The sequence below is a fragment of the Hemibagrus wyckioides genome, linkage group LG10 (assembly GCF_019097595.1).
Source record: "Hemibagrus wyckioides isolate EC202008001 linkage group LG10, SWU_Hwy_1.0, whole genome shotgun sequence".
NCBI lineage: Eukaryota > Metazoa > Chordata > Actinopteri > Siluriformes > Bagridae > Hemibagrus > Hemibagrus wyckioides.
Window position 1 is genome coordinate 22,365,521 of NC_080719.1, and position 14,015 is coordinate 22,379,535.

General features: G+C 43.5%; 1 protein-coding gene across 2 annotated transcripts; it reads left to right on the plus strand.

Annotated features, from left to right (window-relative positions):
- Window positions 1–1,294: 1,294 nt before the first annotated feature.
- On the plus strand, window positions 1,295–9,387 carry e2f8 (E2F transcription factor 8). 2 transcript variants are annotated; one of them, XM_058400139.1, is made up of 14 exons: window positions 1,295–1,623; window positions 2,734–2,812; window positions 2,939–3,157; window positions 3,779–3,935; window positions 4,094–4,393; window positions 4,515–4,667; window positions 5,216–5,350; window positions 5,522–5,722; window positions 5,799–5,883; window positions 6,038–6,458; window positions 6,629–6,889; window positions 8,095–8,221; window positions 8,461–8,735; window positions 8,881–9,387. In XM_058400139.1, exons 2-14 carry the CDS (start codon window positions 2,741–2,743, stop codon window positions 9,022–9,024), a joined length of 2,550 nt encoding a protein of 849 aa, XP_058256122.1. In that variant the 5' UTR covers window positions 1,295–1,623; window positions 2,734–2,740; the 3' UTR covers window positions 9,025–9,387. The 2 variants fall into 2 exon arrangements, with proteins under 2 accessions (XP_058256122.1, XP_058256123.1); XM_058400140.1 differs by having other exon boundaries at window positions 2,942–3,157.
- Window positions 9,388–14,015: the final 4,628 nt, after the last annotated feature.

Below are 14,015 nucleotides of genomic sequence, written 5' to 3' on the forward strand. Positions count from 1 at the left end.
CTATGTAAATACGGAGAGACTACTGATGGAAGTGAAGACAGAAGATGGCACACTGCTGTTCCTAGATCTATAGATCAATAACACATAGTTGCTTAAAATGAACTAGATATTTCTTCCTTTCAGTCCAGTGGGGATTGGTGTGGCTAGCAGCCTGGTGTTTTTTTCCCCGCATGAACATCACGTCAGGTTTCCATGTCTGACTCTAAAATATGTAGTGATTTAATGCACTGCGATGTTAAACAGACTAGTGAGCTCTGTCTTGCTTAAAACTCGCCACCGTTGTCTTGACTGTTGCAGCTCAGGCGAGGCAGCTCTGAGACAATGGACGTGAGTGTAGATAACATAACACACCCCCTTGCTCTAGAACTAGTGCCCTTAGGAAAAAAGCTAAGTGGTCAGAACGTGTCCAAATGGCCACAGACATAAGAAGGGCGTCGGCTTCGAAGCAAATCCTCTAGAGAAGCGTGATCACCCTAAACAGACCCCAGTCGGACAAATTAACGATCTCATTCCATCACTTTATTAACGCACATTACTTTAATTAATAATGAGGGCTCCATGATTATTAACAGCATTTGACTACACTGTTTAACTCACCTCTCATATCACTACCAGCCACTCAACACAATCCAATCCACCTCAATGATCTCACCTCAGAGAGGACATCAAGGGGAAGGGCCACGAGCCTGGCAAGTGACCTGTGAGCCTTCTAATCTTCTAAGCCCCGCCCACATTCACATTACAAACTCGGTCCAAAATAAGTGATTTATCATAAATACTAACTGCAGGCATTGTTATTCTGTTTACACGGTTACACAGAATTAAAACTGACTGTTGTACATTCATTTCAGTTGTTCTCTGGATTTATTATAATGAAAATGATAAATAGATTTGTCTGTTTTAATCTAATATTTAACTCTCTCTCTCTCTCTCTCTAACCCTCTATCTATCTGTCTGTCTCTCTCTAACACACTCTTTCTCTCTAACCCTCTATCTATCTATCTATCTATCTATCTATCTATCTATCTATCTATCTATCTATCTATCTATCTGTGTCTGTCTGTCTGTCTGTCTGTCTCTCTCTAACACTCTCTCTCTTTAACTCTATCTCTCTCTCTCTCTCTCTCACTCTATCTCTCTAACCCTCTATCTATCTGTCTGTCTCTCTCTCTCTCTTTCTCACACACACACACACATGCACGCACGCACACACACACGCACACTAACTTTGTGTGTGTGTGTGTGTCTCACACCCCCCTCTCTCTGTCTCCCCTCCTCCCTCCCCTGTACTATATTACAGGCTGTGTGGCGGGATAAAGTGTTCACTATACTGGCGGGAGGTTCGACTGCATTAACACTTTCTGTCCTGGATCAGCACAGCCTTTTAGTTTAGACTATTAAACAAATACGTTTCTTTAAAGCTAGTTCAGTTCTCATGCCTGGGCGTTCTTGGGTTGGTTTTAATTACCGCTTTATTACTAGTTAGCTTGCTTGCTAACAGTTTCGGGGTAACAGCTAAAGCGTTCCCTCAGCCACTGAAGCGGGATCTGCTCTTTCCATGGATTTGTTAAAAACTCGATCCACTTTTTAAACGAAGTCCGACGGTATTATCTCCCGACCCGGGTAAGTAAAGCTGCTTATAACTTTTCTACGGAAAGTTAAACCCAGATCTGTGACTGATCTTAGCTTTCTACACAGAGGAGAAAACTTTCAGTGAACTTTCAGCTCAGCTTGGCGCACTTTCCAGGCCTGTTTGTTACTCTCTGCTCATTTAAAATCGACAGTGAAGCATTTAATCTGGTGTGTAAAAAATATGTATCTCTATCATTTATAACATATTAATAACATATCCCCCTTTTCCCGTGTTTGCCAGCTGTGAAAATACGGATAGCAAACATGCTAATAAGCGCACTATTAAACGTTTTGTTCGGATGTCGTTCACGGTACAGCTGTGTATCTCATGTAGATGATTTGTACCGGTAATTGAAGGAGATATTATTTATTTTTAATTGAAATAAAGCCCTTGTTGTTTGTGTTTAGTGAGCTTTAAAGCTTTAGCAGTCCGGCTACACACCTAGGTGTGATTAGGGTTCATCTTTGACTTGAGTGTTTGAACTTAAGTCAGACACTAATCATCATTTCGTGATGTCGTGTCCATGTCTCCTGGAGTGCGGTCAGTAGATTTTAATGTACATTCTGTTCAATTCAGGAGCTTCGGCTTGTAAACTTTAGACCCTTGAGTCAGAAATTCCGCGCCAACATTTCAAAAAAGTGCGCACCACCGCGCGCCGCTGTGAAATTCCGTTTTCGGCGAGCTGCTCATTGGCCACTTTGTGCGTGACGACACCTGTTGCTTTGCGCTGATTGGTTGTGATCGGAGAGTGGGCGTGCACGTACACGTACCACTCGTAGCGCGGACATCAGTTACCGCCAAGCGTCTTGGTAACTCGGTCGCGTAATTTTGAATATAAACTCAAATCTTCATCATCATCATCATCTCATTAACCCTGACTCATTACACACTGATGATGTTTTCTCCCAGATTGTATAATGCCGTAAAGAAAAGGTAACTTTAGCAGTGAAGAATATAGTTGCTAAGGGTATCTAAGGTCACCTAGCGACCACTAGAGTCATTCATAATAACTGACTCCTTTTATATAAATACTCTAGACTAGTCTCATTTCCCCCGTCCTGTATGTGTAAACTGTATAATTTTTTATTTATCACATGCAGGTGGAAAATGACCAGTACTTTACTGGATGGCCAACAGTTGAACCAGAACCCGAACTGCTCAGCTGCTGCTCATGACAAGGTTCGTGTGTTATGTCTACCGGTTTAGCTTAAAGAAATACTTAAACCCAGTTGCAGGTCATATTGTTTAACGTTCACGTCACATACTTGCATTCCTGGTGATCTGAGTCTTCTTTCTCTTAAACAGAAGAAGTTCGTATTTGCGGAGCCACAGACACAGTTAACGGCTTGTAAGGAAGCTCAGAAGATCATGGGTCCTCTATCCACTCCCACGAAGGGCTCCGAGGCGGCGGGAGGGGAACCGTGGACGCCGACGTCCAACCTGAAAATGCTGATCAGTGCGGCGAGTCCTGAAATACGCAACCGAGAGAAAGAGAAGAACATCAGTGAGGAAACAGAGTCTCAGGTAACTGTGACGAAGAAAGCAGAAAAAAAGTCAGGGATTTGTTTAATTGCTTTATTTACAAACTGCTTACAGATTGTTTTGGGCATATGTCATTTATTTGCTACTGATACAAATAGAATGTTTTGTGATATGTGTATGTATAATATTGCCAGAAATATAAGCAGGTATGACTCAATACTAGTACTCGCACTCTTCTCTTTTGTTTTATTCATTTTCTCTCAGCCCATAAATATTCAGACGCTGACAGCGTCTTGTTACTTTAGCCGTGTATCACGGTGTACTGGAGTGGAATAATGAATATGAATAGAAATGATTATAACATATTCCTCACCCCTCTTCTCTGCCGCTTTGTGAATGTAAAAATATTGCAGTGCAAAAAGTGTGGGGGGAAAGAAAGGTGATGTAGAAGCAATTCTGAGATCTCCAGATTAATTTGTTTTAGAATCAGTTCAGGATCATTTTCCCCTCCAGTACACAACTGAGCACTGGATACTGGACTGAATTGTCTGGGAAGCTTTACACTGACATGTCCACGTGCAGGCAGTGAGGCATGCTGGGTAGGCTTGTGTTTGACCCGCCTGTTCTACCACGTGTGCTGATATCTTTTTTTTCCCTTTACAGGATACTGAACAAGGAGAAGAAGCAGAGAGGCTGCAACTCAGCCGCAAAGAGAAAAGCCTCGGGCTGCTGTGTCACAAATTTTTGGCCCGATATCCAGATTATCCGAATCCAGCTGTAAATAATGACATCTGCCTCGACGATGTCGCTGTTGAACTGAGTAAGTCTCTTTACACATAGGCGAAATGTACAGCTTGTTGTACAGTTTCACATTTCACACATCTAAGGTATTTCTAGTGATTTACTCAGGTGTGTGTGTGTGTGAAACAGCTCTGTGGATTTTAGTTTCCATTGTGTTCCACTCTATTTCTCTCTTAGATGTGGAACGCCGCCGTATTTATGACATCATGAACGTCTTGGAGAGCCTGAACATGGTCAGCCGTTTGGCCAAAAACCGCTACACATGGCACGGTCGTGCCCAGTTAGAACACACGCTAGCACTGCTGCAAAGAGAGGGAGAGAAACACCACTACAACCAACAGATCCAGCAGATACGACAGAGGCACGCGGAGGACGTGTTGGAGATCGAGGGAGAGGAAAAAGAGAACGAGGACACGGACGGTGAAATCACGCCGAGGGAGACGATCTTCAGCGAAACCTCTGTCGACGCTAAAGGGGGTCAGTGTTGAGCTTAATCTTTCTCATTCCTACATACATGCTCACGTGAGCTTTTTGGGATTTCAGACTGTTCCTCATATGTATCGCAGTGCTAATATTTTTATATCCCATGACCCCACAGCGAGCCGTAAGGACAAGTCCCTGCGTGTGATGAGTCAGAAGTTTGTCATGCTTTTCCTGGTGTCCAGTCCTCGTGTGGTGAGCCTGGAAATCGCTGCCAAGATCCTGATCGGAGAAGACCAGGTGGTGGACCAGGACAAGAGCAAGTTCAAGAGTGAGTTACGCACTGCAGCGCGATCTTTAATCCACAAAGCATTGTTGGGGAATGTAGATATTTATCCTAATCCCTGTGGACCACATGAGCAATGACATAACAGTTTCTCCGACCTTCTGACTACATAAATGTTCACAGTCCAAGCCATTCATGAGCTACTTTCAAGTGAGCCAGACTTGTTTAAAATCAATGGATGCTATTAATAACTTCCCTTTGGGATGAATAAAGTATCTATCTATCTATCTATCTATCTATCTATCTGTCTGTCTGTCTGTCTGTCTGTCTGTCTGTCTGTCTGTCTGTCTATCTATCTATCTATCTATCTATCTATCTATCTATCTATCTATCTATCTATCTATCTAATAATTTGTTATCTTCAAAATATGTGTTCAAATGAAATGTTAAATGTATCACTGAATATAAATGTCTGAGAATGAGTTATTGGGTTTTTGGAAGCACCAGTGTTCATATTGAAAGCCTGTAAAATACCATTCAGAGAAGCTCAAGACTCTTTGTCTAATTTTCTATTCATTTCCATTTTTTTATAGCGAAGATTCGTCGTCTGTATGACATCTCGAATGTCCTCAGCAGTCTTAAGCTCATTAAGAAAGTGCACGTGACAGAAGAACGAGGAAGAAAACCAGCATTTAAATGGACCGGACCGGAGAATCTGACCTTACAGGGTCAGTGCAACCTGCTGGTGTTATACAGCTATGCTTTCTTTACAAAACACTATGAAATTGTTTATTCTTATTTGCATATTTCCCCCTAACTATACAGCCACTGTTCTATCTGTGAGATGATCTGGATTTTTGTTTATTTACTTATTTTATTTGTTTTTTGCTGTGTTGCAGGTTTGCAAGTCGAAGCGTCTTCTTGCCCTGGGCCCCTCGAATCGCGCTCGTCTATAGATAACTGCACCAAAAACCTTTTCTGCTCTCCCAGCACTAAGCGAGGCTTCACTCGGCATCATTCTCTCGTCAAACTGGCCAAAAGCATCCAGGATGATCGCAGGAAGATCAACTCTGCCCCAACAAGCCCTGTTAAAATCACCAGTGAGTGCTTTCAGTTTTCTGAGAAAAGAAATTTGTCCTCATTTGTACTCATATTTCTTTTTGTTTATTGTTTCAGGTGATGCAGCTAATGGAAGTTTCTGTACGAGTAAAATGGATCGCCTCGCTGAGATTTGTAAAATGCAGCTAGACCAGCAAGCTGTGTAAAAAAATTATCTACTTAATCCTTATACAGACGTTGCCAATAATTCACATCACTATGCTTTTACTTTTAATATTCCTTAAATTAATTTCTTTGTTTTACTTTATAGTTTGAGTCTGATTAATTAATATTGCTTGTCTTTCTGTTGATTTTAGGAATGTTCAGAAGCAGAACGATCTGAAAGATGCTCACCTACAAGAGAAAAGCTTGGCCATTCCCCCTGCGGTGATGTCAGGGGCGGAGGCTTGCCCTCGTACGGTGCAGTTATCGTTTGCTCCTCCTCCTCCGTGCTGCTCCCTCGTTCCCGTGCTGCTTCCCCACGCTGTGTATGTCAGCCACACCCCTGTCCGTCCTCGTCCAATCGCCAGGCCTCCTCCTTCCAGCACCGCTGTTCGCTCCATGACTTTCGAAAGCCCCAGAGGCGCAAACTCGAAGGCGTCACCAGCGTCTGTAACGATGACAAACCAGAGGCTGCTGCATGGGTACGAGCCGGCAAGTCCAGCCCCGAAACGGACGTGTTTAGAAAGTTTAGAAAGAAGTCCGGCTAAGATGAAACGGACCGAGACGAACTCAAAGGTGAGTGTGTGTGATATAACTACAAAATTTTTTTAACCACATAAAATCTTCACTTTTGGAACTACAAGCTTCAGATAGTTGGTGCTAATTCTGAATGAAATGCAATGTGATAGGGTGATTCTGCAGAAGTTATTAATACGTGCATGTCTGTGTATGTCGGTGTGTTCCAGAGCTTGTCCCCTAAGCTGTGTGAGATCCTACAGGCTCGTCTGAAAGATCGCAGAGGAAACTTGTCTTCTAGCCGTGCCTCAGCCAGAGCTCTGCACCTCGAACCCGAATTTAACAAAACACCCCATAATAATCCCGACATGGTGGAGCACAGCATGGAGCTGCAGCACTTCCTCGAGACGGAGGAGCGGGAAGAGAAAACGCAGAACCACACTCAGGCCACGCCCACTCTGCAGGACTCGAATGGACACACAAATACAGAGGTAAAAACACACCCACAAGAACATAACCCTAGAAAAACACTCAACACACTAGACCAGGGGTTCCCAAACTTTCTGTTTTTCTCAGAATCTCTGCACTAGACATCAGCTTGTTTGTAGATGTGACCCCTAAATGTGTATTCTGGTGCAACCGGTTGCCATCAGACTTCACATAATTAATTGAACGTCTTCAACGTGTCTTAATAGAGCGTCACATGATCTCAATATAAACACCTGTTTGTTCCTGGAAGAACCCAGGGTTTGTTAGAGAGCATATCTACACCAACAGCATCAACGAGTTACTGGATCAGCTTCAGAAAGGCACTGAGTGGGTTATTGGAAAGTTTTTTGGGAAAAAATGCTGTGTATTTTCTCTACTGTGAAGAAAAATTACATCACAAAGGGTTATAAAAGGAAAATGTGGTAAAAAAGAAAGTAAAAGGTGAATGAGTTGAAGCATGGAGAGTGGACAGACTCCTTGGCATATGGATATTTGAGTTCCTCTAACCTTCTTGTCAGCTCGAAAAAGTCTGACCGTTCTCCCTGACCTCTCTCATGAAGGTGTTTCTGTTCTCAAATACTCACCCAGCACCGCAGCACCACCGCCGGCCCCCACAGGTCACTGAGATTAGAATTTTCTCCATCCTGATGTTTGTTTTGAACAGAATTAAAGGCATCCTAGTCATTTGTTGACCAAATGCAAAAGGTCCAGAGTACCTAATTGTGTAACAGATTTCATTTACACTGGATTTGTTTTTTGGCCATTAATCTGCAGACAGCAGTCCTTAATGACACTGAACTCATGATTTTTTAGAAATCTTTCAGTAAAAAGTAAAAATAGGAATCATGTTACGGTGGTGCTTCTCAATAGCAGGGCCAGGGAAAAGATGGAATTGGCATGAGAAGGTGTGCTAGAGACGTAGCCAAGAATCAAGCTGTCATTTTAGCCAGAGGAGCATCTACAAAGTACTGATGCATGCATGCAGTAAATGGGACACAAAAGTGTGTGGTGTGGGGTTCATTAATTTATTAAGCAGTAAATAATCCATCCATCCATTTTCTATACCAGCTTTATTCCTAATTAAGGTCACGGGGATCTATCCCAGCACACATTGGGCGAAAGGCAGGGGTACACCCTGGACAGGTCTCTACGTCACTGATCACACCCCTGTTTCTAATTCTGGTGTGTGTGTGTGTGTGTCTCTCAGACTCTGATCCCCACAGGTTATTTGATTCCAATTTCCCAGCAGCCTCTGCTTAGCTTTAAGGAGACTCCGACCTCCAGTGGAGAGACAAATAAAACGCCGACATACATTTATCGCACACCAACTGCAGGTACTACTCATACACACACACTCACACACACTCTCATGCACAAACACAAAGATACAGAAACAGAGAAATATACACACAAACATAGTACCCTCAGTAGTATAGTATAATACAGTATTGAGTAATATGCCGCTTAATATTAAATACTGAAACACAATATGTGATCTGTCCAGCTTCTCTGTTAAATGATTCATGAATTGCTTTATTCATGTATTATTGATTGTTCTCTTTGTGCTTTGCAGGTTCGATAGCCCCTTCACCTCAGGAGTTCACCCCATCCCCTCTACCTGTCCATCGCCCCACCCACCGGGTCAGCCCGAACCCCTCCATCCTCAACTTCACCCTGCAGAACCTTGCTCTGATCCATAGCACACACGGCGCCACCCACACAGTGCCCACAACGGAGCAGCCCAGCCCCATCTCCTGCACACACACGCATGCTCACACACCGCTCCAAACGCACGGCATGATCTTCATCAAGCCCGTCTCGCCGCTCACACTCATCAGCCTGCAGCAGGTGAGCACAATACATATACACTGTGCTCCACACACGGAGCTTGAAAGTTAAAGAGTTGTCATGGACTGAAAAGCCATTCAAATGTAAATGATATAATAATTAGAAATAATATAATAATGATTATGTCCTGAATTTTTGTCTTTAGCCAGCCCTGACCACACCCAAAAGTGGCTCCGCCCCTCAGCAGTGCTTTTTCCACACACCAGTCTCCACCGTGGTCACTCCCACTGCCAGTAAGAGCCTGTACATACCTCAGAGGAAGCTGGACGTGAGCTCAGAGGAGCACTGAGGTCATCCTCCAGTCACCACTAACAGCTTCTGAGCTGTGTCCATGGCTGTTTAATTATCTGAATGTTTCGTAGCTTTGGCTTTACCTTTATGACTTTACTGGTCCTGATTTTTCACTTGAACTGTCTTGGAAAAACAGAGCCATGTGTGTGTGTGTGTGTGTATGTAAGTATGTATGTGTGTGGGTGTGTTTGGGTGGATGGAATGTCCGAATAAACCAATAAACTTGACCTTAGCATTGAGGTGCTAGCATTTCTCTGGTTAGCTTTGTAAAAAATACACAGCGCTGTATAAGAAATGTATAAAGAACAATTGTGTGTTTGATTTAACAAATAAATGTGAGCCTCCTGGGCCATATGGCAAATGAATGTGTCTGTCACACTGAATATTTTCACACTACCTTTTCTTCTTAACATTACAAATTCAGATGCGGTGTCTGATTTCATTCAAGGAGACATGAAAGAAAAAGGAGCTTCAGCTTCTTACAGATTTAACAAGATCAGTGTGTACAGCAAGAACTCTTACAACTTTGTATAATGAGCTGTCTGTCTGTCTCTCTCTCTCTCTCTCTCTCTGTCTCTGTCTCTCTCTCTATTTGTTGTAATTTTTCTGCCAATTAGGTGTTGTTTTTCAGGGGTTGGGCTCGGCCCCTTAGTTCCAGTGAAAGGAACTCTTAATGCTTCAGCTTCATAACGACATTTTTTGACAATTTCAAGCTCCCAACTTTGTGGGAACAGTTTGGGGATGACCCCTTCCTGTTCCAAAATGAGTGCACACCAGTGACCAAAGCAAGGTCCATAAAGACATGGATGAGTGAGTTTGGTGTGGAGGAACATGACTGGCCTGACCTCAACCCCTTTGGGATGAATTAGAGCAGAGACTGTGAGCCAGGCCTTCTCGTCCAACATCAGTGCCTGACCTCACAAATGCACTTCTAGTGGAATGGTCAAAAATTCCCATAAACACACTCCTAAACCTTGTGGAAAGCCTTCCCATAAGAGTTGAAGCTGTTATAGCTGTAAAGGGCGGGACAACTCCATATTACATTCATGTGCATGTAAGGGCAGACGTCCCAGTTTTGTCCTGGCACACAGTCTCCACTCTAATTCATCCCAAAGGTGTTCTATCAGGTTGAGTGCAGGACTCCCCCAGTCAAGTTCCTCCACACCAAACTCACTCATCACAGGTTCTCCTATTTCACCTCCATCAGCGTTGTGGCGTAGCCTCTGGGACACTTTTCTGACATTTGCCCTTCTTGCCTCATGTTCTGATGATTTTATCTCCAATCTTAAACAGTGCTATACCTGAAGCAATGTCCCACATGAAGCAGTGTAGTAATATGAGTAGTGAGCTCCGTTCTTCTGGAAGGCTTTCCACTAGTTGTTGGATTGTGGTTGTTGGGATTAGTGTTCATTCAGCTACAAGAGCATTAGTGAGATCAGACACTGATGTTGGGATGTTAAGGAGACTCCAGGTCCAGTTCATCACAAAGGTGTTCAGTGGGGTGTAGTCAGAGTCAAGGCTCTATGTAGGACACTTGAGTTCTTCTACTTTCTCCAACCTTCACCTTCACACCATGTCTTCATGGAGTTGCTTTGTGCACAGGGGCATTTGTTTGGCTAAGAAACACTTAAGGGTGTGATGGTCAGGGGTGCACAACTTTTAGGTTTCTCTTAAAGTCTGTACAGTCTGGCATTTCAGCAGGGTCCATAGATGATCATCTGACATCTGACATTGTGTTGCTCTCTCTCTCTCTCTCTCTCTCTCTCTCTCTCTCTCTCTCTCTCTCTCACTCCTAGTGATAACAGCATGTCACATGCTCGTTTGCTTTGTATACACTGAGAAGAAATCATCTCACATGTCCACTAGATGGCGACACGTGCGTCCTGCTTCCCAGTTGCCATGGAAACAAAGCTGGACCGAGCCAACGCAGTGCGTGCAGCAGGGCAGAGACGTAACGCGGCGACGCAGTAACATCACTGAGTCCTCGAGGTTGGAATGGTGGGTTTTCTCCTCCTCCTCCTACCAGAGAGAGAAAGTGTGTGTGTGTGTGTGTGTGTGTGTGCGAGAGAGAGAGAGAGAGAGAGCATGATGCTGGTGCTGAAGCAGTGCATCCTCTAACAGAACTGGAAACTAAAAAAAAGAAAACACTGCGGGATGAGCTGCAGGGCGCGCGCCGGACCCGGACACAGGGGTGTGATTCCGTCAGCTTTACCCGAAACCCAATTTCTTGGAGATTTCGGGTGGGTTTAACCTTCGACAAAGCGCGTCAACACAATCGAGTGTGTATCACGCCCAGATCCGGGGTAAGTTTAACGATTCGTGTGCGCGCGTGCCTAAAAGTCAGTCCTCTGCCGTCCAGGAATAGGACAGTATTGTAAGAGATTGTTATTTGTTGTGATATATTTTTCTTTTTTCTTTTCTGTTTCGAGGTCATGCGGTCATTGTTTTTGATGGAACCTTGGTTAATTTACTCTCTCTCTCTCCCTCTCTCTCTCTCTCTCTCTCTCTCTCGCTCTCTCTCTCTCTCCAGATGTTTCTGAGGTCCAATGATCTAATAATTATGAAAGTACACATGTGTGAGAAAAAGTGTGTGTGAGAGAGAAAGAGTTCAGGTAAAACTGTTTAAAACTGAATGTTACACATGACAATATTGTGTGTGTGTGTGTGTGTGTCAGTAATGGCAGTGTTGATAATGACCCTAGACTTCATGACATTCTGGAGCCTCAGAAATATCCCTTTCTCCAGGAGGTAGGTAGAGTAATACGAGTCAATGGAAATATCTCAGAGTGATAGATGTGTGTGTGTGTGTACTGTAATTTAAAACCTTCAATCAGACCTCCATATTGGTGTGTGAGTGAACTCAGACTGCTGTGTTGGGCTCGCTCTTCATTCCTGCAGGCTTTTAATAGCCACTCTCACATCATCAATCTTATTTACATACTGTATCTAATTGTTTGTCATGGTTTAAATCATGTTGAAGTATATGGTGCTTATGTTACTACAATAGTATGATATTTATCTGTGCTCTAAATCACATCACTATTATCAGTGTTCTCATGCTGAGAAATACAAACAAACCCAATACAATAAATATGCAGATGATGGATTATGGTATGCTAATGAAATGACATGTGGAGTGGTAATGAGGCTTCATAGCTGACAATGGACAGAACTGACATTCTACTGACTCGTGATGAGCTGAGCTGTCCTTCTGCTGACCTCTGACTGTTTCTGTGTTTCTAACTGGGTTTTCTCCTCCCAGCAAAAATCCGTGGCTAGGTTTTAATATGTCGACTAGTTCCTTTCTAGCACTGTTGCCTCACAGCAAGAAGGTTCTGGGTTCGAATCCTGGGGTTCGAACAGGCAGGGGAGTTTGCACGTTCTCCCTGTGCCTGCCTGGGTTTACTCCGGGTACTCTGGTTTCCTCCTACAGTCCAAAAACATGTACATTAGATTGACTGGTAATTCTGGCTAAATTGCCCATAGGAGTGAGTGTGAGTGTGTGGTTGTCTGTCTATATGTGTGGCCCTGTTATGGACTGGTGACCTGTCCAGGGTGTACCCCTGCCTTTCACCCAATATGTGCTGGGATAGGCTCCAGCAGACCCCCGTGACCTTAATTAGGAATAAAGCGGGTATAGAAAATGGATGGATGGATGGATGGATAGTTCCTTTCTAACAATGTTGAACATTGAACACAGAGATACACATGCATGCTACTTTTACTCATTTCTTTTTTTTATTTATCTCTCACAGTCACTCTTGTGTCTTGTTCTGTTGGGACTCCCAAGATGCTGCTGAGGCACATTAACGCAGGAACGTGTTGCCCTGAACCGCACATGGATTAACACGTCCGAGAATTTCGAACAATTACGGAAAAATGCACGAGGACGAAGTTTGGATGGCCGGACCAGTAGACGTCAGAGAGGCTGAGCCGAACTTTAACCGGTGCTCGACAGATCAGGTGTATGAATGACACTGCATGCTGGCATGGCAACGGTGACCAGTCGAACCGAACGGCTCTGATGGACGAATGACTGTATTGTCGAGATCTGCAGCTGGATTTTTATAAGTGAAGAATTTGTCTGAAGATGTCGGATTCAGGAAGGAAGACGCCTCCAGCTCAGCGGCATCGGAGGAAGCAGGGGGTTCACGGACCAGAGGAGCAGAAGAAGGTAAGAGAATTTACACTAATGATGTTCTGCTCTAGATAGATAGATAGATAGATAGATAGATAGATAGATAGCGTACTTTGCTCCAGATCCCAGAGTGAAATTGATTTGTTGCAGCACTACAAGGCACAATTATTCATAATGTAATTAAATGAATTATGATCTGCCTTACTTTGTAGCTTCATTAGCCGTGTAGCTCCAGTGAAAAACTAAAGACAAAAACGTGACACCAAACATGTCCTGGCTGACCCTGTTCGGTACAAAAAGGAGCCATTGTACACCTTTCATGCCATTTCCTGCACTTTCTGTGTGTGTGTTTAATGCCCTGATGGGGCAGCTGGTGCAGTGAGATCAGAGCTACAGCAGGATTGATCATCAGACCACTGATTAATCGTATAACCGATGTCTGACACATGCTCAGGGGTTCAGTTTGATGTGTGCAGCACAAGGAGCTGAGAGAGTAAATCACTTCTAATCCAGTCTTTGTGAAACTCAGACAAACCTCCGATAGTCCTGATTATAGCTGGGGTTCCTCTCATCATGCTGAACTGTATGAGTGAGCTTCAGACCAGTGAATGAACATATGAGCAAATGAGTGAGTGAGTGAATGAATGAATAAATGAGTGAGTAAGTAAATGAATGAAGGTGTAAATGAGTGAGAGAATGAATGAATGAATGAGCATATGAAAGAATGAGTGAGCGAGTGAATGAATGAGTGAGTAAGTAAATGAATGAAGGAGTGAAAGCATGAGAGAATGGATAAATGAAGGAGTGGGTGAGAAAATCAGTGAATATTTAAAGGCGTCATTGAATGAATG